Source organism: Pelodiscus sinensis, chromosome 3 (genome assembly GCF_049634645.1).
Source record: "Pelodiscus sinensis isolate JC-2024 chromosome 3, ASM4963464v1, whole genome shotgun sequence".
NCBI lineage: Eukaryota > Metazoa > Chordata > Testudines > Trionychidae > Pelodiscus > Pelodiscus sinensis.
Genome location: NC_134713.1, coordinates 133,909,620 through 133,933,019, shown reverse-complemented (window position 1 = coordinate 133,933,019; position 23,400 = coordinate 133,909,620). Strand labels below are relative to the sequence as shown.

The 23,400-nt window shown below is 44.5% G+C and overlaps 1 protein-coding gene across 1 annotated transcript in view; it reads left to right on the top strand.

Annotated features, from left to right (window-relative positions):
• The window catches only part of LOC102457071 (kinesin-like protein KIF28), a 29,462-nt gene that overhangs the window by 3,867 nt on the left and 2,195 nt on the right, over positions 1 to 23,400 (top strand). Inside the window, exons 4-13 of the mRNA XM_075923189.1 lie at positions 1,086 to 1,209; positions 2,722 to 2,866; positions 7,149 to 7,264; positions 8,708 to 8,815; positions 11,013 to 11,287; positions 13,587 to 13,721; positions 15,034 to 15,200; positions 19,275 to 19,378; positions 22,530 to 22,680; positions 22,926 to 23,119. Coding sequence (XP_075779304.1) covers positions 1,086 to 1,209; positions 2,722 to 2,866; positions 7,149 to 7,264; positions 8,708 to 8,815; positions 11,013 to 11,287; positions 13,587 to 13,721; positions 15,034 to 15,200; positions 19,275 to 19,378; positions 22,530 to 22,680; positions 22,926 to 23,119 — 1,519 coding nt within the window. The remainder of the gene's footprint in view (positions 1 to 1,085; positions 1,210 to 2,721; positions 2,867 to 7,148; positions 7,265 to 8,707; positions 8,816 to 11,012; positions 11,288 to 13,586; positions 13,722 to 15,033; positions 15,201 to 19,274; positions 19,379 to 22,529; positions 22,681 to 22,925; positions 23,120 to 23,400) is intronic.

The following is a 23,400-nucleotide window of genomic DNA, read 5'->3' as shown; positions in this document are numbered from 1 at the left end:
AGTTCAGCTAGTAAATTGTCATTAAACTGAAAACGTATGTAGGAATTTTTAAAATACAGATTTCTTCTTTAAATGGGGTCTTATTCTGATGAGCTAAAGAGGCAGGGGGTGAGTGAGGTAATATCTTTTATTGGACCGACTTCTGCTAGTGAGAGAGTCAGGCTTTTGAGCTTACACAGAGCTCATGTTTTCAAGGCCATTAACTGCTCAAAACCCCACTACCTCAGTGATCACCATGCTAACTATGTGCTTTGAGATAGGGCAGCAGGTCTAACACAGGACAAAATGTGAGCATGAGAGAATAACTATTTTTATACATCGAGGCCATGAGATCTGATCTGAACAGGCTTCATTGAGGCATCCTGTAAAATGCCAGTAGTGCGTCTACATTAACCCTACATCATTGCCAGTGCCAACAGAGTTGAACTGATCTTATTAACTATGTGACATGTTACACATGAATTCTTTACGGTATTCATTTTGATTTAAATAAATACATAGTAAGGCCTGTCCCAGGTCCCAGGTGTCTTTGCTATCAAAAGCACAACAAACAACATAATATATGTACAACAGCAGCACATTCTCCCCTGTGCAGATAGCCATGCAGTACTAAATCACATCACAAAGTGAATCGCTTTCTCCTCACCCATATTCCCACCCCTAGCCACCTCAGCCCTTGCCAAATGCCTACTCAACAGTAATAGGCATTGAAGCATGCCTTGAAGGTCTACAGATTTGGTCTATTTTGGACCAAGTTAAGGGAGTTGAATCCCAAAGTCATGAGGCGCTCTCGCAGAATCCCTTGCCCGACAGTGTCTTCTGCTCTATTCCATGGGCGCTTCAGCTTTGGACCTCCGCTGAGCTCAAGCCTGGTGTATGTCCTCGAGAGGAGAAGCAGTTTCTCTCAGGCCTGGTGATGTGCTCAGTAGTCACTGTCCACATTGTAGGAGCTGCTGGAATACAAGTAAAAGATGATTATCTTCAAAATTAGAATAAATGAGTTTTTCAGAATTTTGAGATGGGAAACGTTCACTTTCAGTTCGATTCTCAAGAGATCCATGAATTGCAAGTATTTTATCTTTCAGCATTTTGGACAAGCATGCTACATTCTCAAACAGTGATGGCAAAGTGACCATAATGCCATGGGAAAAGGGCAAAGTTGTTGTCAATGGCATACCCGTCACAGTGAAAACCAAACTGCAGCATATGGTAAGTTTCTCTGGAGAATGAAAGAATCAGGAATGGGGCCTGCAGATCATAAAGATTCTTATGTATTCTAACCTGAAATCATTTCTCTAAGCATAGAGAACATGACGGATAATTACTGTAACTTTTAAGAAACAGTAACTTAATAAACAGGAGTAAAATTGTGTTTTTAAAAAGACAGATACCCATTTGAAAAAAAAAAAAGGTATTGGGCAGGCAGGGAAATATGAATCAATTTCTGTAATCCTGAGTAATCTCTGTCCAGAATATAGCACTAGTGACCTTCAGGGTGAGTAAATATCTGTTGGAGTAAAAGTTGTAGGATTGGGACTTGTGGTACGGTAATTCCTCATTTAACACTATAGATATGTTTCAGAAAATGATCGTGTTAAGTGAAAACGTGTTATGCAGGGTCAATTTTCCCATTGAAAATAATAGAAAAGGTGGGGGTTGCGTTTCAAGCAGTGGTATCTGTTGGGACGAGGACATAAGGTTGGGGGAGAAAGGGGACTGGGTTACAGCAAGGAAGGGAGGTGTTTGGCTCTGGGGAAGGGAAGAGGAGGGGGATTGGGTTGGGAGTATGCCCTGTGACGGGTCTGCCGGGACCCGTACCGTGTCCAGCGAGCGGGGGTCGCCGGGGAATGGCGCAGCGTGTGGCGAAACCCTCCGCCGCTTTTCAGGGAGGTGGGGGAAGCCCCGGGCAGCTGCTGGCAACGGGCCATCTGGGGAAATCGTGTTATTCTGGGGATAGTCGTGTAATTCAAAAAACGTTCCCTAAAAAAAATCGTGCTAGCGCCAAAACGTGTTAAGTGGGCATGTGTTAAATGAGGAATTACTGTATTCTAAAGAAAATACATTTTAAATGAGCACCTGCTTCTTTTAAAAATATAGGCCATCCGCACTATAAGTCCACGATACACTCCAAAAAACTTACTTACAGTGAAACAACTTAAAGTGGGGAATTTTTTTCCTGCAACTGACTTCCATTTGTGCAATTTTTATTTTTGCGCAACTTAAGAGCGGGGAATGGGAGGATTTATAATGCATCAGTTCCTACAAGCATCAACGACTTTAGTGCAGAACGGTTGTATACCGGGGCAACTTATGGGGGGGATGCCCTGTACATAGCTCTCCTTGGAGTAGCTTTGAATATTCCCATTTATGGATACCATGCCACCTGCTGGTACTTTGCAGTAGAACCCTCTTCCCTGTCCCCACACACACAGTGAGGCTATGTAGGGGAACCACTCTCAGTTCCTTCTCAACCGCATGCCAGAACCAATGTGAGCCCCTCATTTTTCTTCTGTGTGGGGTCTTGTTCTCTTCTACTTAATGTCAGTTTACATACACTAGAGTTATGAACCCCTTGGGGAGGAGAGGCTGTTGGTAACTCGGAGCAGATTTCTCCTGATGAATTTGCAGAAAACAAACCCATAAAGTTCTAAAGAGAGAGCGCTTTAAGTGAGAAATATCCCATCCTGGAGTTTAACCAGCACCATGTACTTAAATCTTCAGGATCGTGTTATTTTGGGATCAAACAGTGCTTACCTTTATGTTGGATTTCCTGCCGAGCGCACCAATGAGGACATGAGCAGATACGATTATGATTTCTTTCAGTCAGAGCTGGCAGCAGCAGAGGGCTTCAGTGTAGATAAACTTGGTAAGCATTGCTACTTGTGTTCTGAGTTAACATACTCCTGCGAGATGACCGGGGAGTGAGGAGAGTACTTCTAAATCTTTCCTTTTCACAGCTGGACTGTAATACTTAATATGGGTCTGATGCTGCCAGGGTCCTCATTGGTAGGGTCTCATCTTTCCCTTCACACTTTACCTATCCTTACTTTTTAGATTTTTCAAAGTTGTTCCAATACAAAGAGCTTCACTCATTCATTAAAACAATATTGATTATGAATCTTTTATCTCCAGTGTATGTGAATGGTTAACAGTTAACCAGTAAGCATCATCCTTACAGGGTGATGCTTACTGGTTACAGTTCGCTGGCAGCCTGAGCAGGCTGGAGCAGCCCCCTGCCCACCCTCATTTAAGTGATTCACCAATTAAATATAAAGTTTAGCCCGTTAACTGATTAAATGGGGTTTTACATCCCTACTCCAGTATCCATGTACGGGCTTTTAAAAGCTAAGTCTTTTAGTGTTAAAGCAGGGGTAGGGAACCTTTTTTAGGTTCGGGGGCCACTGACCCACAGAAAAATAAGTCAGGGGCCACACACAAATAAGAAGCAAAACAAAAGCAAGCCCTCGCTGACATGGCGAACTGTGAAGGCGAAAGACACTCCCCACATTCTCCTCACGCGCCAGAGTCTAGGGAGGCTCAGGCTAGTGGATTTTGTGAGCTCCAGCCGCACAGAAGGACAATGGGGAGGGAGGGGTGGAGCTCCTCAATGCTGGGGGGAGAGCCCTGAGCCTCAGGGGCTGGATCAAGGCAAAGCAGGGGCTGCATCCGGGCCTTAGGTTCCCCATTCCTGCATTAGAGTATTTTTGGGGGGTTATATTATACTGTTTTAATAACCAGAAATGTTTTTGCATAGTCTCTCAGAATAAGCTAATTGATTGCCGGGTCATGTCTCCCAAAACTCTCATTTCAATCATACATCAATTTATTACTCATCAGGATTTTCTGTGTTCTTTCAAATATACTTAAAGTATTTATTTAACAAAAAAAAAAAAAATCACCCGTAATGCCTATATCTAAAACTCAGGTCAACCTAGCTTATGTCACTCAGGGCAGTGAAAAATGTCACACCCTGTGGGTCTTAGTGAGGTTGACGTCACACCCACCGTAGATTGTAGACCTAGCTACTGCTAAGGCTAAGATTCGGTCACAGATATTGTTAATAAAGATCGTGGGCAAAAAAGAAAAATTCATGAAAGCCATGACTTGTCCGTGACTTTCACTAAAAATATCTGAGACAAAACAGGAATCTGCAGGTCCCACCACCTGCAGTGGGACAGCTGTGCAGTAGCTACGATGTCCAGGGCCCTCACCAGGGCGTGTGTTGGAGCTCCAGGCAACCTCCTCGCCGTGAATGGCATCCAAGAGCTGCGCAGTATCCCTGAGGCCTGTAGCTCAGGGGTTCCCCCACCGCACACAGCGCATAGGAGCCCACCACTTGCAGTTCCAGGGGCATCGTCACAGTGAGACGTCACAGGATTTGCGGGAAGTCATGTATTCTGAGACCTCTGACTAAATCATAGCCTTGGCTACTCTCTCTTGGAGAGGTGGAAGTACCTACATGGAAAAGCCCCTTCCTTCAATGTAGGAATTCACCAGGCTACAGCAGCACCGCTGCAGTGCAAACATAGGCATAAGAAATTAGATTTGTGGGTTTTTTAAGAACACACACACCCCAGACTAGAAATCCACACGGGATTGTTCACTGAGAGGTTAGGTGTTGTCGGTCTATGATGTGTGGTGTTCCTAGATAGCTCTCCTCCGGAAAGGCTTTGTGTGGGCAGGAGAACCGGAAGTGCTTTATCTTATCTTTCCCTGTACTCTATTACTCCTTCCGCAATCAGCAGTGCACTGGTACAATACTTGGTCATAACTTTCTATTATTATTATTGAAATAGAATTATTCCTTGCTCTTTTCCAGAGAGCTCTGACTGCTCATCTACAATTTGTTCTTCTTCATCTTGCTCCCACTTCTGTTACACAATTTGTCTGAGGGCTTCTAGGGGATCACATCCTTAAAATGAAATATTCATTGTCCTCTTTTTTTTATTAATAACATTTTTAACTTCTTCGGTCCCAAAGGCAGAATGTTTCATGTGTGGATATTATAACAGAGAAATCCCTAGAAACAAGGAAACGTGGGAATTTACTATTCTTAATGAAATGGCTCCTTTCCATTTCAGTCAGATACAGTGACATATGTGATGGCACTTGCTAAACTGTTGTCAGGTTGCTCTACCTTGTTGAACAGCTGCCGCATTTCATATCTCAGAGGGTCCCATTCCAGAGAAAAGTGCAGTGATTCCATACAGTCATAAAATGATTTGGGAGATAAAAAATACTGTATAAATATAGTATGCTAGAAGGTTTACCCAGCGTTGCTTGGGTCCTCCATTTTCTGTTTTTTGGAAAATAAAAAGAAAATGTACATGCCTCGTTGAAATCATTGTTCTGGGATGGGGCTGGGGATGAGGAGTTCCGTATACAGGCTGCCCTGGGGAGAGATACTACCCCAGCCCTCTCTCACTGTAGCAGCTTGGGGCCAAGTGAGAAGCACCTCTCCATGGTCACTGCAGCTCCAGGAGGCATGGCCGGGGGAGGGATGGATGTCCCCCAGCTGGAGCAGGTCCAGGTTCATTTGCCCCCTCCACTCCCCAGACAGAGTGAGGGACAGCCACCAACGTCCCCATATGAATTGGGGGAGGCTTTTCAGCCCCCTGCCCTCCCTATAGGTCACCTGAAGGGTGAGAGGCTTGGGGCTGGGGCAGTCCTGGATGGAGGAAGTGGAGGAGGGTCACCCCCAGCCAACCACTTTCACTTCCCTGCTGATTCTGTCACTTTTCTGTATGGTTTTAGGAGAAGCAGTCCCATTCCAGGCACACCCTGTTTTCCTGGCACAACCAAACCCTTACCTGGCTTTACATTATAGTAAGAGGAAACTGCATGCTGAATTTGGTGGTCCTAGCTCTTACTGTTTAGGAAGAATTCTTGAACAGACAGTTCAACAGACAGACAAGCACACTTATGGTATGTCTAGACTACATCCCTCTGTTGCCAGAGAGGCATAAGGGATCAGCCGACAAAGGCTTTCTTTGTTGCCCGATCCCCGTCTTGACAGCCGCTTTTTGCTGACAAACTGCTGACTCAACAAAACGTGGTGGCCGTTTTTATTCAAATGAAGAGCAGGAGATTTAAATCCCCACTTCATTTGCAATGTCGGTATGTCAATTTACATCTCTCTGACAACAGAGGGATGTAGTCTAGACATACCCTTAAGACAGACTGTGACGGCGCGTTGGGGTTTTCCCGTCTCCTGCATCCCCATAATGGCACGAACAGACTCCACCAGCCAGTAGAATAGAGGTGTTTATTGCACAGCACAGCACAGATGTAATCTGGTTACAGGGCAGGCCTAGGATGCCTCAGCCCCCCTTGAGATGGGGGAGACTGGGCCCCTAAATTCCAGCCCCTTTCCCTAGGCTGTCTCCTCCATGCTCCCAGACAGAAACTAACTCACTCACTTCCAGCCCTGTCCCCAGCCAGGGCTCCACTCCATTTCTTCCCGTTGTTCTGCTCCCTGGGGCAGAACTCGTCAGACAGGTTTGAAGCCCCCTTGCATAATGACTCATCCCCTGCCCTGCTGGGCTGTGCTGCAGCCAGTGGAGGTCACTCACAACCCACTGCCCAGCATAGCAACCAGCAAGGTACCCCCCACTACATCACACAGACAAAGCACTAAAATATATAGTAATTACTACCATCACTGCCTCTCTCCAAAAGATAATGAACCAAAAATATTTCTGAACAGTAGCACCTATAAAATATAGGGAAGTCAGAAATCTGTACCCGACTCCATAACAGAATTCTGCACGTTTTCATAATGGGCTGAACCAAAACTTCAGATCCAAATATCCAACTAGACTTCTTGTGTTTAGAATGCAGACACTGGGTTCACACTTTTTAGCTGAGGCCAATCTCTAGCACGAACAGGAGGGCCAACCAACTGGTGAAATAAATGACTCTGCCAACACCGTATCAAATTTTGAGCTCATAATCAAAATATATAAAAATTTCTGGGGACTACTGCACAGAAATACATAAATATATCATCTTAAAGCTGAACCAATCACTGTAGAGTAATTATAGGTAAAAATAGCAGATAGTTTTTGCCATCCATAAGTAACCCTTTAAGCGCTGCCTGAAAATGGATTGTCTTCCTCTGTTTAACATTAACAATGCATTTCTCAAAGGTGTTGTCAACAAGGACGGCAAACCAGATCCTAGTGTTCTTGCTGTATTCCATGATTATATCAAGCTAATGCCTTTAGTTGCAGAAGCAAATCAAATGAGTGAGGAGTTGAAAAAGGTAAGTACCAGTATTCACTGTAGTTGTATTTTAAACTAATGTATTAGCCTTTGGAACACTGCAGATGAATGGTGAGACTTTATTAGCACCTTCACACAATTAATGTTCAGTACTTTTCTCTTTCTTTCATCTCCCCTGCCTGTCAGGCAGCATGCAAGAGAGTTATCTATATGATTTGTTTTCTCAGTCAATCTCTGTCAATCTCTCTGTGCAGTTGTTTCCTTATAATTGTATTAAGTACATTCTATAAAGCATTTTTAATAGAGATTGCATGCTGGATATTAGAGAAAGTTCTGTGCTGTATAACCTGGGGGCGAATCTAGACTATGCCGAACGGTCGAAAGGATATGCAAATTCCACGGGAATTTGCATATCAACTTCCGATCACACTTTTGAAAGTGGAGCTTTCGAAAGTGCTAGTAATTAAGATGCAGCTTTTTCGGCGAGCTGCCCCCTTTGTCAAAAAGTTGCTCCTCTTTAAAAAAAAAGGAGGGTTACGTGGCTTTTCGACAAAACGGGTGGAGAGTTTGCCGAAAAAGCCATGTCTTAATTACTTTTACTTTTGAAAGCTCTGCTTTCGAAAGTGCAATCGGAAGAAGATATGTAAACTCCTGCAAAATTTGCATATCCTCTTTCGACCTTTTGGCCTAGTCTAGATACGCCCTGGCTGAGCAATTACTAAGCAGGGGATTATTCGGTAACTAACTGCAAGAATTTGAGGTGTGTAGCGACCAAAGCAGGAAGAAGAATTGTTTCGGTTATGTAAAGAGGGAAAGGTTAGAATAATGACATGAAATTTAGCAAGGAAAAATTTCGACTGGATGTAAGGAATTCCACACTGCCCTCTGCTGAGCTATCACTACTCAGAGGTTTCAAAATAGAATACTTGACTAAAGTAACCAAGCTGAACATTGGTTCATTCCTTAGTGAAGTACCATGCTCTTTCTCCACTATCTCAGAATCTCTCCAGTAGGCCTTCCTTATCTCTAGCAATTTACTGTCTGCCAACTCAGGCAAGCTTTGCATTCTGCAGTAGAGTAGAAGACTAGTCCCAAATGGAGCAGCTTCTGCCTAGGCCTGCCACAGGCAGGGGATGCATTAGAGCAGCCCTGTCCATGGCAGCTCCTGTAGGGCTGGAGCGGCCCCTGACTGTGGCAGGTGGGGAGTTGCTCAAGCCTCACCAGATAATGTCAGGCTTACCGGTTAAGGCTGAGGCTTACCAGTTAACCGGTTAACTATTTACATTCCTACTTCTGTCTCCTATAAAAGTGTTTGAGAGATGCTACCCAGTAACACTTCTAATAGTAATCCCTCAGTGTGTTAGCCCTTTCTCGTGCACCATAGTGTGACATAGTCTCGTGAAGGTTAGCTAAATCCAGCACTTAGATACTCATGCGCTGTGTTATAGTCTCTTGAGAAACATTCTTTTTTTCCCCTTCACAGGAGCTCAAGTTGGAATTGAAAGTGAAAAATCTAGCATTGTCAGACTCCAGAGGTTATGATCTGCAAAAGGAAGTAACAGTAAAAGTGACCAACAAAAAGACTAGTCAGGTAAAGAAATTGAGCCATTCATCATAGTCTTATGTAGTAGCCGAGGACAGTGGAGAGAATCAATAAGATGTAAGCTACTCATGCCATTAACTGTAATGTAAGCTACAATAAGCTCTGTTCTGTCACAAACGGGAAGCTTTCTCAATTCTCCCTCCCCCCCCCGGTACATACTCCCCCACTGCTTTTTTCTCTTTTTTGTACACACAACTTCTCACACCCCTACTCAGTCCCTGTAGACCCTTGCAAATCCATGGGTATGCACTTAATATCTGCAGATGCAGCTATCTGTGGACCATTTCTATGGAACGCAGCATGGATGCGGGTACAAATTTTGTATCCGTGCAAGGCTCTGATGAGAAGAGCAGTAGGCAGCTGCAGTGAGTCTCCTCTACTGTACCCTGGGCAGGAGGCAGGGACAGTGACTATGGGCTCCTGGTGCCCCACACGCAGCGTTGGTGACAGGCCTGCACTGTCACTCCACACAGCTGCTAGCGGGACTCTCCCTGAGCCAGCTTTGACCAGGAATAGGGTGGCTCGGAGCCACAGTCTGTCCAGGGAGAGAGTGGCTGGCAGCTGTGGGGAGCTGCAGCAGACCTTCACTACCCTGGGCAGGGTGTCCTAATAGCTCCCAAGCATCTGCACAGGTCACCCTCCCTCCCTGACCCCTCTTCCCCCAGGTCAGCATGGAGCCAGCCAGGGAGCTGTGGGGAGCCATGGTGGACATCTACCTGCCAGTGGTGCTGGCAGGGATCGGGGGGGAAGAAATGCTGCAAGTAGCCCATGGCCATGTTCCTGCTCCCCCCAGGCTCCTCATCCGGCTGAGGGCAGATAGAGGCTCCATATCTCTGCCTAAGCTTCCCACAGTTGCCCACACATCTCTCCCCAACGGGGCCCCCAACAGCATGTGTCTCAACTTCAGTCCAGCCTCCAGTATAGAGCCCTGCAAATCTGCAGAAAAGTTTTGCAGCACACAGACACACGTTTGTGTATCTGGAAAGGGCTCTGTTGCTGCAGTTAGCCTTTGTGTGCTCCTTTCCTGTCTTCATTTACCCCCGCACGGATTCCCCTACACCCCTTTTACTGAAGCTGTCCTTTTTCCTGTAGTAACTGCTGGATCTGCCAACTGATGCTCCTCCCTCAAGACCTCACCCTAATTTCATCACCTTGTTAGACTTTGAACCTTTCTTCCATTTGAACCAAAATGAACTCTCACCTCGGTACATAAAACTTTTGCTCTATGTTCTGTTTCTGCAATAGAAATGCTGCTGATGAAATTCATGTCATTGAACTATTTCAGATAGGAGCACTCAAAGTAATCTTCTTAGCAGGGGTTTAAATGCAGGGAAATGTAGCCAGAGAACCTCCTACCATGGCCTTGTCTGGTCTGCTGAGGTTTTTCTGATAACCATCCATCCTTGCAGTAGGACTTGTCCATTTTCAGCAGAACTAGCACCAGTGGGAATGCCAGTGAAGGCGTCTGCTCTGGTGGAGAATTTGAGTATTGACAGGCTGCTTGACAATGAACAGTGCAAAGCTTCAGCGTTAATATAATAAAGGAGAGTACTTACTAATTTTCTCTTTACAAAATTGAAATTTCAGCCCCTTGTCTGTCTCCATTTAACCTTTATCATTGGGATGTTTACAGCTGAGAAGGATTTTAACAGCTCTTTTACATTTTTAATCCCAGAGTTTGGCATTGAAGACTTCTGGTTTGAGTCCCTCGCTATTTTCCACTGACTTGCTTTATTGCAGGAGCTTGTTATAATGTACCTGATCCTTATTTTGATCTTGGTGGGAAAAGCCCATCTCTCCTTTCAAACTATTGCAGCTATAGAATGTGGGTGCTATTTTTAAAAGGCTCCCAGCTTTTCTGCTTGCTCAGATCTGACATGAACAATATAAAGCGATCACAAGTTGTATCACTTTCTTACTTGCCTTCAAAAGCATCCTGTTTCTCTGCAAGTGAAATGATGGGATCACAGAAGTGTTATATTTAAACACTTTAAAGATATCCAGAGTATACGTCACTGCAGATTCTATAGGGCTGAATTTGGTGCACTTAATTGTCCTCTTTCTCTTACTGTTTCATCCTATGGGTTGCACATAGAGTCATTAGTAAAGCTAACTGGAAGGATGAGAGTACCAGAGTAAGAATCCCACGACCATTCATTTAATCATCTTTCCTGTGTATGTCTAGGTATGGGTGTGGTCCAAGGCCAAGTTCATCAATAGGAAATTCCTAATGGAAGAGCTTTACCAGAATTTTTTAGATGGAGCGGATGTGAATGTGGACCAAGACAGTGATCCATTCTGGGATCCCGTGGAGGTCATTCATCTAGGATCTGCTCACATTTGGCTTCAGTCGCTTGCTTACTGCATGAAGCTGGAAGAACAAACAGAAGTTCTGAACTCTGAAGGAATGGAGGAAGCTATTCTACTTATAAACATAGTTCCGTGTTCCAGTGATGGAAGGTAAAAGTTTGCCTTCTCCTTATTTGAACTAGTTTCTATCTAATTGGGGATGTCAGTAGTTAACTGGGTGAAACTTATTAGTTTCCAGCTAACTGGTGGCCTGGCTGGACAGGAGCAGCTTCCTGTCCAACACAGGCAGGGGACTGGGACTGCTCCACTCCACCTGGGCCTCCTGTGCTTCAGGCTGGGGGCATGCCGGTGCAGCTGGGCCTGCTATGCTGCAGGTGGGAACACGCCAGCATGACTGGGCCGGAGCAGCTCCCCATCCACCCGCAGTGCAGTGCAGTGGGCGCAGCCTGACTGGAGCAGTCCCTACTCGTGCAAACCTGTTTAATCAGTTAACTGACTAAACGTTACGTTTAACTGGTTAACTGATTAAACAGGATTGTATGTCCCTAATCTAAGAGCACTTTTAAAAAAATCCAGTTCAGGAATGTCGCCGAATGATATGTCTGGTAGGGTAGAGGATGGAGGCAAAAAGTATTACCAAGAAAAATATAAAGACCGTGTGAAATTCGGACAGGTTTGCCATGTATAAATGGAAGCAGGATTTGACCCAAAGACATTAGCACCTAGGAAAAATATGCCAGTGTGACAATACTGTGGATTCCCAGGTCCATCCTGATCTCCCTGGTGTTGGGTGCTACAATGATAGCTGCTTAGCCCCTGGGAAAGTGAAAATCCCTCAGGTTGTTACCCAAGGTCCTACCCTAGCTAAGTGAAAGAACCACACAGATGAATTTTAGTTGGACCTTCTGGGAAAGAGGAACAAAGAAAGCGTATAATGGCCCATTGTGTTCTGTTACACTTGCCTCATACTGAAGGACAGAGCTCAGCTGTCTCAGAAATAGTTGGGAGGGGACGTTCTGGAGGCACTAGTAGAGTGTGGGAGAAATCACTGATGATGCACCAGGTAAAACAGGTTGGAAGGGCTAGAGAGGCAGTAAACACACATGTTTTGCACCAGTGGTTCTCAAGCTGCAGTTTATGAAGTTCTGCTGTGCCGGAGGCAGAGCTGGTCCTGCCACAGAGGCGAAGCTTGTGTCAGTTTTCAAGCAGTGACACTTCTGGATAGTCATAAGTCAGTTACACTGAGGGTTTACAAAAAAAAATCACTTGATCAACTCAACTTAGAGTCCAGCCCCAAGAACAGCCACCTTGTCTGATGTTGGTAAGCAAATTAGTCACCACCATAACTGAAGGTTAACACACATGTGGAAGGTGAGACCAAATCACTAGTGTTCTGGAATGCTTAGAGCAGATGACCCTCTCTATCTTGGGAGAAAAAGGAGTGTGTAGGGAGAAAATGGTAACATGTTTTAGCTAACACATTTGTAAAGCCCCATGTACACTAGCTATTAAGTGATGGTTCTACTCCAGGGCCAGGAAGGGGAAATGAGAATCATATGTCTACACTACAGACCTTACAGCAGCACAGTTGAGCCACTGTAAGGTCTCCTGTATAGCCACTGGATGGCAACAGGAGAGAGCTCTCCTGTCTGCATAATTGAGCCACCCCCAATACGTGGTGTGTTTTATTTCCTCCACCTTGATGGACAAAAGTGCTAGTGTGACCATTGGTATTAACACAGAATCTTACTGCCAAGGCTTGTCTACATGGGAAGTTAATGCACAGCAAGCTAAGGTGTGCATTTATAGCTCACTAATTATTCTAAACTAACTCCTCATGTGGGCTCTCTTACAAGGTGCCTTTGTATGCTTTAGTTTACTACACTTCAAAAGTGTGCTAAGATAACTTGTCTGCTTTCATGGTTCAGCCTTGCTTTGTACCACCAGACAGCTCTCTACCTTGATAAGACTGGTTAAACATTACCTTTTAGCTTAGCTCTGATCCACTGAATGAGGGAACTTGTTTGTTTGTAAAGACAGAGCAGAAAAATATTTTTGGAAGATGTCTGTGTGCCCATTTCTCCTCCTTGCCTCCATACTTCCTGCTTTTTCGCTCTATTACTCTATTCTGTGTCTTTCCGACTCTCGAGGATCTTACTGTAATTCCCTCTTCCTTTGTTTTCTCCTAATCCCTGTCTCTCTCATCCCTTCAAAAGATCCCAGGCCTGTCTCCTAATTTTGGAGTGTTGGTGGCAAAGGAAATGAGCTGTGTTTTATATACAGTCCCTTCCATAAGGTTTCCTTTCCCACCATAGGGAGTTACCAGAGAGCTGCCCTCTCCTCTGTTCCCAGCTTCCTCCTCATAGGCCTGACTAATGTCACCATCGTGTGTTTGCTGTGAAAGCAGAGCCAGATGTAACAGGTTACATTATGATTCTGACATTTTTAGAGCTTTTGGAGAGGATGATATAGTCATTGACCCTTTGGAGCTGCTGGGAAGAAGGATTGATTTCCAGATTCACATCTTACAGTGCCTTGGCATTAAATGGCTTCGAGAAGTCACCGAGCGGGGCATTCAGATAGGGTAAGGTGTTGGATTAATTCACTGTGTCCTTCATGGAGTGTTCAGTTGGAATCATTGGTGAGAGCAGGAGCACTTTTATAGTTACCTCAACAGATGTCTGAACTACTAGAATCTATCTGCTTGTTAGATCTCTATGCTGCAGGACCTACTTCAAGTCAAAAGGTCACAATCGCAGCTGTTCTCTTAAAGGACAGGTTGATAGGGGCAAGCTCTGCCTTGAACAGAAATGTGAGAGTTCATTTGTTCCAAACAAAGGAGAATTTCCTCAGTGAATGGAGCAAAACACCCCTGTGGTTTGGGAGTGGAGAGGGCAGAAATCCTTAGACCCCACTGCTGTGTGAGGCCCTCTGATCTCCAGCGATGGCACAGTGTTAAGTCACAGCCCACAGCAGAGCAGCGCGCACACTGAGAACAGCTCAGCTCTGGGAAAGCTCAGTCAAGGGGGCTTGACATTGCACTCAGCTGCACAGCTCTAGTGGGACCTGAACCCCACCCAGATAAATCCCTTTGTTTTACTCTGTACGAAGTGGAGAGCAAGCTCTTCAGTTATTTGTCCCCTTTATCAATGAGAGAGATGCATAGTTGTTGTCCCGCAAGGTAACAATTATTTACACTGGGTTTGATAATAAACAAAAGGGATTTTATTACGTATAAAAAGTAGGATTTAAGTTATTGCAAGTGATAATAGAGAGATCAAAGTTAGTTACTAAGCAAAATAAAACACAACATGCCAGCTAAGCCGAATACCCAAAGTAAACTTCCACCTGCAGTTTCTCACCTTTACTCATCTTTTGTCACAAGCTGGGAGGCTAGATGCTTCTTAATGTTCTGTTCCATTAGTTGCATTGGACATCTTAGATGGTAAATAGGGGTGTGCAGGTGTCTGGCAGCTGCTATTATCTGGTTCCCCTGCCTATATATAGATTTGCCCAAGGTGGGAAACCTTTTGTGTTCAGTTTAAACCTCTTCACGCTTCCCATGGAATAGTACGGCATCCAAAATGGGATCCAGCGTCAGGAGACCTGGCTACATAATAGCCCTCACTTAGAATATCTAGATTAATAAACAGGTTTATACTTCATAGTTCTAACTTTAAAACACAGGAATGATATGTGCACACAGGTTATAATCCGCTTAATATGCGTATTCTATCCGGCGATATGTTACATGAAATATTTAGCTGCGATGTGTTATATGAAATCAGTGCTGCCATCATGCTTTTGTTCACATTTGCTTTGTTCAAATAAATGATTTTCTCCAGTACTGAACTGGGCATTTCTTTACATTGTATGTTAATGTTTTATTCCCCTAGGTACAGCATGTATGATCTTCCACATTCCCTACACACAAAGCCTATCTGGAAAAACATGAATGCAAAGATTGAAGAGACAGTCCACTTCTCAGCCCTAAATACATCCCATGAATTTTTGAATTATTTACAAAAAAATGCTTTAATTGTTGATTTGTGGGGCCTTCAAGGTATTTCTTTTACAATACTTCCCTTTAATTTGCATAGTTCTTTGTGGCTGCAAGTTCTAAATAGAATCAAACCTTACTCTAGCGTAGTTTTCAATTATAAAATGGCCTGATTCTAAGACAAAGCATGTTGACTTATACTACTGTGATACAGGCAGTCCCCGGGTTATGTACAAGATAGGGACTGTAGGTTTGTTCTTAAGTTGAATCTGTATGTAAGTCGGAACTGGCGTCCAGATTCAGCCGCTGCTGAAATTGATCAGTTTCAACAGCGGCTGAATCTGGATGCCAGTTCTGACTTACATACAGATTCAACTTAAGAACCCCAGGCATCCCCAAGTCAGCTGCTGCTGAAACTGATCAGCGGCTGATTCCAGGAAGCCCAGGGCAGGGGCTTCCTGTAGTCAGCCACTGGTCAGTTTCAGCAGCGGTTGAATCAGGACGCCTGGGGCAGAGCAGCTGGGGTGCTGCCGGGTTGGTCCAGTAGCGCCCAGAGCGGCGCTACAGGACCAACCAGCAGCGCCCCAGCTGCTGTACCACAGGCGTCTGGAGCAAAGCCGCGGAGCACGGGGGCAGCGGGACAGCCCAGACGCGCCGTGGCTGTCCTGCTGCCCTCGGACTCCGCGGCTTTGCTCTGCTTTGCCCCCCGTCCCCCTGGTCTGCAGACCAGGGGGACGGGGAACAAAGCGGCGGAACATGCGGGCAGCAGACAGCCCAGACACGCATCTGGGCTGTCTGCTGCCTGCGTTTTCCGCCGCTTTGCTCCCCGTCCTTCTGGTCTGCAGACCAGGGGGACGGGGAGCAAAGCGGAGCAAAGCGGCGGAACACGCGGGCAGCGGACAGCCCAGATGCGTGTCTGGGCTGTCCGCTGCCTGTGTGCTCCGCCGCTTTGCTTCCTCTCCCTGGTCTGCTAGAGACCAGGGAGAGGGCCCCGTTCGTAACTGCGGATCCGACATAAGTCGTATCCGCGTAACTCGGGGACTGCCTGTATTTCAGTTCAGTTCAATGTTAGTCCAGTATTACATTCTGCAAGGTTGATTAGATTTGCTTGGTACAACCATCTTAGAATGAGTGTGTCAATCTAGCCAAGAATTTGATCCTTTAAAACACTGAATGCTAAAAGCATCCTCTATTAAATAGTGCATTATACGTAAGTGGCATCTCATGTTTAAGAATCTCTCTGCTTTAAAAACATTAGTAAGTTTCACAACATCCCTGTGAGGGTAGATAAAGTTCATTAATCTCATTTTACAAGTGGGAAAACTGAAGTACGCAAAGGCTAAGTAACTTACCCAAGGATAGAGTCAATGTCCTTGTCAGACAACATACATAGATTAAACATTAGTTTTTGCTCCAAGTTCCCTACTCTTCAGGGTGGGAGGAGACTGCATGACTACCATGAGAGCTACTGACTTTTTTCCCAGTAAACACTTGCCAGGCCCCAGGAATTATTGTCAGACAGGTTTACTGACTAAAAGCAGAAATAGGCACTGCTACCATTAAAGCATCCATATTCTTATATTATTACTTAATATTACTGTGGGCAGGGTGATAGTTCAGTGATACTGTTAATAGGGATGTAATAGTATAGTCGATTAACCAATAAGTAATAATGTACAGGTTAATGCTATAGACTACACGCATCCCCTCTCCCCCAGTAAATTTTTTAGCAGGCTGGTCAGCAGCCTGGCTCACTCCTGACTTGCAACAGGTCTGAGACTTACCCTGCTGTGGCTCTGCTTTTAAAGTGTATTAGGAGCTGGGCAGGCAGGCAGCCTGGCTCAGTCCTGGCTCTCACTGAGTCCAGGACCTACCCCTGCTGTGACTCTACATTTGAAGTGTATTAGGAGCCACATGGGCAGGCATCCAAGCTCTGTTCCAGCTCACACCTGATCCAGGAGCTCAGATGTCCCCTAGACAGGACCTGCTGCCACCCCATGCTGCTGCTTCGTTATCAGAGGAAGCAGCACTTGGGTGACAGGCAGCCTGCCTGCAAGGAGAGCGGATTTTTAAACTGGTTCCCCTTGCGAACCTGCTCCTGCCTGGCATCCCATGCTGCTGCCTCTCTATCAGAGGCAACAGCGCAGAGTGGAAGGGGGCTCCTCGGGAGTGAAGCCAGAGCACACTGGCTGCTGGCCCCACCCTCGGGGACTGTAGAATAGGCGACTAACCGATAAGAATTCATGAGGTTACTCGACTATTCAATTAACCGATATTTAACATCCCTAACTGTTAGGGAAGATTGTATAGGCTAGGTTTTGATCTAGGCCTAGTGATATAATCTGTCACCAAGTTACTGTTCCCTTGCATGGGTATAGAGCTACAGGTAAGTTGTTCAGTCCAACTCCATACTACAAATAAAAGGTGACAGAACATGGATGCCCATAGCCACAGAAGCAAGCAGGGCTAATATGCAGTATTTTGTGCAGCATGGTTTGGCCCTAAATCTAGTACTTAGATTTCACTGCTGTCTCAGGTACAATAAATCAGGTCAGGACATCCCGGAAGTTCTGTGGCTTTACTTATTATTCTGACCACGTAACTCTGCATCCAGCCCCTTCCTTTCATACTAGAAATGTTTTGCAACTTACAAAACTGTTCAGGGGCCCTGATCCTGAGTGAAGTCTGTGCACAATAATGTCCCACAAATAGTACTTGCCAGGTGGTTTGGCTGCTACTGTTTGTATTCCAGGATGTGGAGGTAAGTTCATTAAACCATGTCCCTTTCAAGGTCATCTGTGACTCCAGACTAGCATGTTGGCAGAATTGGTTTCCATCTTTCCATGCCTGTCCCTACACCCCTGCCCCTCGTTTCTGTGTATCAGCGGCGAAAAGGAGAGAGAAGAGGATGGGTAATGGGGACAGGGATGAAAGTTCACAGCATTTAACGTGTCTTTACTGTTGTGACATTTTGGGGATCATCCAAACCCAGGGCTGGGCAAGATGCGGCCTGGGGGCTGGATTTTACACTTTGATCCAGCCCAGGTACTGCACCTGGCCACTTACTATGTATATTTGGCTGCCCATGCCACCTAATTTCCAGGCGATGGCTCAGGCAACAGGATCCTATTTAAATGGTTCACAGCTCCTGGTTGCAGCGTTATCCTGGCCAGGGTTGGACCCACAAGTCCTTTAAATAGTCGCAGCTGCCTGGCAACGCGGTAGTGGCAGGGCCATGAGCCACAAGCACTTGGCTGTGTTTTTAGTTCAAAGCCTTTGGCCCCAGACAACTCTGAAGGGAGGCTAGTCCCCAGTCCCACCTTGTCAGTCCCAGGCCCCACCCCTTCCAGGAGTGGAGCTGGCCCATGACAATGTACCAAAATTCATTAATTGGCTTTCCTGTGAAAGTTATTGCCCACCCCTGTCCAAACCAGTAACCTCCGGTGCCTGTTTTGTGCAGCTGTAGTTGAGTTCCCTGGTAACAGCAGCCATCCCACAAGTGTAAGATTTCACCCCATCTTTCGCCAGCCTAGTTACTCTTTGCCAGGTGACTCCAACAGCCAAGTTTCCCCAAATACATCTTCCCTGTGAAAAACCCATCTCCAGGCACTGGTGTGCACAGCACTGTCAACGGGAGAGTGTCCGTCAACAGAGCTTCCCCCACTTTACAAGGGGGCTTTATTATGCTGACAAGAGAGAGATCTCCTGTTGGCAAAGAGCATCTTCACTAGATGCATTGCTATAGAATGGGTACAACTGTGCTGCTGCAGTGCTGTACATACAGACATGGCCTAAGAAACTGGAGGTTTACAGTCCTGGATCTCATGTATTTAGAACCCTCTACCAGTGTTGCTAACATAGCTAATTGTGAAATTGGTGGCATGGGAGGTGTTTAATTGTTGTTGCGTGTATTTTTAAGAATCACATGTATGCTATGAGATTTGTTATACAAGTATTAAGCATTGGAGGGAAGTTTGAGAAAGTGGAGATGTCTATTGTAAGTTCAAAGAGACTTGTCACAGCTTGGAGTGATATTATGTATTTTCCCCTAAATGTTTCAACTGATGTATCATGCAGATACAGTAGTGAAGGAATGTGACAAACAGCCTTAACCGTGCTCTCTTTCCCACGATGCAGAGGGTTGCGCTGAATTGGACTACTCCCTACACGACATGGTCACAAGCGAGGGCACCATTATAGTTGATCATCCAAAAACGGTGATCGCAAAGGGAATTGGTCTGGTGAGTCCATTTAAATTATGAATTAACACTCTTTGATAAAATCAGTGGGCCTTAGGAAACGGCAAGCCTTTACTGTTCTGATGGCTTGTCTACATTTATACTGCTACCATGGCACAAAGGCAGCTATGCTGTGGTAGCACTTCAACATAGACACTCCTTGCACTGACAAGGGGTCAGAAAAATCCACAACACCCGCAGTCTTTTGCTTGGCATTTTGCTCAGATTGTAAATAGACATCCATTGTGAACTGAACAATACCCAATTTATAAATGACCAGCCAAAGAGAGAGAGAGAGAGAGAGGGAGGTTTCTTCCCTCCTTCCTGACAATAGTATGTGGATCCCCTTTTGGTGACTCACTATTAACTCACCAACTTAGAGAACATAATTTTCAGTAAAGATAAATAACTCTTCACAGATCTGTACATACATTTTGCAATGATTATGATGACCAGTGACACAGTCTTTAATCAAGAATCAGAGGGGTAGCTGTGTTAGTCTGAATCTGCAAAAGCGGCGAGGAGTCCTGCGGCACCTTAGTATATAAGGTGCCACAGGACTCCTCGCCGCTTTTGCAGTCTTTAATCAAGGACCTTACATGACACTCTTTGATGAACTAGTATGTAGATACGATATGCATCCCTGTACCCTTTTGCCAGTTGACTCATAGACTCATAGACTTTAAGGTCAGAAGGGACCATTATGATCATCTAGTCTGACCCCCTGCACAGTGCAGGCCACAGAATCTCACCCACCCCTCCTAGAATAATCCTCTCACCTATGTCTCAGATATTGAAGCCTTCAAATACTTTGAAGGCCCCAACATGCAGAGCGTCCTTCAGCTGTGATCTGTGCCCAATGCTACAGAGGAAGGCGAAAAACCTCCAGGGCCTCTGCCAATCTACCCTGGAGGAAAATTCCTTCCTGACCCCAAATATGGCGATCAGCTAAACCCTGAGCATGTGGGAAAGACTCACCAGCCAGACACCCAGAAAGTTCCCTATAATGAATGGTCAATTAGTTACCAAGATCATGTTATTTCATCCAACCATCCCCTTATCATAGAATCATAGTTGGCAGATGTTCTGAGTGACAAAGTCTTTTTTGTCTATTGTCTTTTTGTTTTGATCTAGTTACAGGCTCTATCCACTCACCCCCTTTCAGGGGTACTAGCAATATTACTATATATTTTAGAAATGTGCATCTCTCATCTGTCCATGTGTCCATTCAAGAAATCCTCCTAAACCAGTGTTTCTTAAACGGTGTTCCGCAGTACACTGCAGTGCGCGCCATGGAGAGCACAGTTCAAAATGGCTGCCCTTAAAGGGGCAGGTGACTTTTTTTGGCTCTCTAACTCTTCTCTCCCCCCTCCCTGGGACATTTTTTTTTTCTCAACAAAAAATCCTTGGTGTTCCTCATAAAATATATATATATATATTATTGTTTGGTGTTCCTCTGTCTTAAAAAGTTTAAGAAACACTGTCATAAACGGTAAGAGCTAGGACAACCAAATTTGGTATGCAGCTTTCTCTAACCATAACTTAAAGCAAAGTCAGGGGTTGGTTGTGCCAGGGCAATGGGATGTGCCTAGAATTTGACTATTTCTCATAGAACGGGAAGGAGAGGGAGGGGTCTGGTAGGAGGAAGTTATACTGCAGAATGACCATGGAGATAGGGGGTAGCAAGGGGCCAGAGATAGGGATCAGGACAGCTATAACCCCATTGGGCCAGTAGGAGGCAGGGATGGAGAAAGGAACAGCTATCTACTATATATTTCAGAAAGTTTGCTTGTGTGTCTCAGTCTCCCAGCAGGGGACATGCACTCCTCCCCTAGCCTTGCCTGCTGCAATGGTCATAAGCGGGTACTTTTCACTTGGCCCCAAGGTATTGCAGGGAGAGAGGGCTTCCCCAGGACAGCCTGCATACTGAACCCCTCATGCTAAGCCCCACCCCAGAACAATGATTTAAATGGAGAAAATAAAGCTTATTTGAGTTGAGGACCCGAGAATGCTGAGTATATCTTCTAATGTGGCATAAGGAAATTCTCCAGCATTCAAAATCTGCCCCTCTTGTGACACTTTAACACCATCTAATAATGATGGACACCCTAGTTGCCTAATTTGATTTGGGAGATGTGTAATATGTCTAAAGATCCAAGTATTTAAGGCTAAAGCTGAACACTCCGATAGTGCATCTAAATATCTATGCAAGGATTTTGAGATGTGATTGTATTATCTTCAGCGGCAAACTAATGCAATACTTAAAGCAATTTTTAAACTAAGATCCTATAGATGCAGTAATGCACAGCTGTGTTTGTCAGTAACTGCAGGATTGGCACATGCTTGTTAAATGGTTCCATTACCACTTAATGGCTTGTTCACAGGTTCAGTGTTATGAAAGATCTCCAAGACTACCCTGTAGTCCCATGACCTGTATTTTCCAGATGGAAACAAGCAGGACTCAGAATTCCTAGAGACAGAGTGGCATCCCTCTGGCCACTACTATTAGCAACCTCAGAGCACTCTAGAGCACCTGAGGATCAGGTCTGCTTCTTTACACTTTGGCAACAGTTGTGTAGCTTGTTACACTAGCAAAAAGCTCATTGAAATGAACTGGGTGCAAAATAAGCTTATTTTAGCTAGTTATTTATGTTCATTTCAACTGGCAAAGTTAAGTTTGAATAATGGTTTAATAAAAATAAATGACCATTTGAATAATAATAATAAATGCCTAGCTCTTACATAGCCTTTTTTCATTGGCTCTCAATGCACTTCAGAAAGAGGTCAGCATCATTATCCACAGGCAGTTAACAAATGAAAGGCAGTTGAGTCTCCCTGTAGAATAAGTAACAAACCTGTAAATTATATAGGTGCTTTGCTATACACGGATCTGTGTTCTTTACTTTCTGTTGACAATTAATTTGAATTTTTATGACAGCACAACAAAAATAGATGTCACATAGTCCCTAATTAGTTAAAAAGCCACTGAAGTTTCTAATTAAGTGCTTCTCTTACACGGATTCTTAAAAATAATCTTACATTAAAACAGAATGAATGGCTGAATCAGAGAGTAGCGAACTTACATCCATCTGTAGAAGGCCTTGATAAATACCAATATGGATTTTTGTCTATATTTGAATGTTTTCTTCAATAGGGCACAGCTAATCAGATAGCTGAACTTTACCCGAAGCTGCTGAAGTTGGAAGAGGAGACTGAGCTTCTCAGAGATATTAACAGAGCTTTAAGGGAAGAAAATGTATTTCTTAAGGATAAACTGAAGAAATGGGAAACAGGACGCCATGAAAGTCAGTGCAAAACACAAACTATGCCCTCAGATTGCATGCTTCTGTTTAGTTAAGATGTACTGTGTTTAGCGCCTCCTGGAACAGACGGTGTTAAGTTTATTTGTGTCACGGAATTTTTTTTTCTAACAAGAGAATATGGATAAAATTTATCACTTTCATCCAATGGCAATATAAACATGCAGAAGCAAAGGCTAGGCTTTATTTTATTAATAACTAATAAAAATCCTGTCTGTTTTACGTTCTAGGCAAGAAATTAAAGTCTCCTAATAAAAGGGCAGTTAAGGTGACCAAACAGCCTGTCTCATCAAAGGAGGCTGGCCAAATGTGCAACCATCGGATGAGCTATAATGCTGAATTTGCTAAAGCTGTTAAGGTCTTCTACCAAAACATGAACATAGTGAGACAGCAATTCCTGAAGCTAAAGCACAACAAACCCCCTGTATGTATGATTTTTATACAGAGTTTTCAAAAATGAGAACCAGGACTTTTTTTTTCTAATGTAAAATCATTGTGTGTATCACAAGCTTTGATTGCCTAACAATGCAGATATATAATTGATCATGTCCTTTGCTGCTATTTCCTTTCCTGTATGTGTACTGGAACCAACCTTATTTCCTCTTTATGTTTTGTGTGTCTGTACTATCAATATCAATGTCCACAAAGTGTAGCTAGCCTGTTTTTCTTTACAACATGCTGGGTATTCTATGTCTACACTGCATG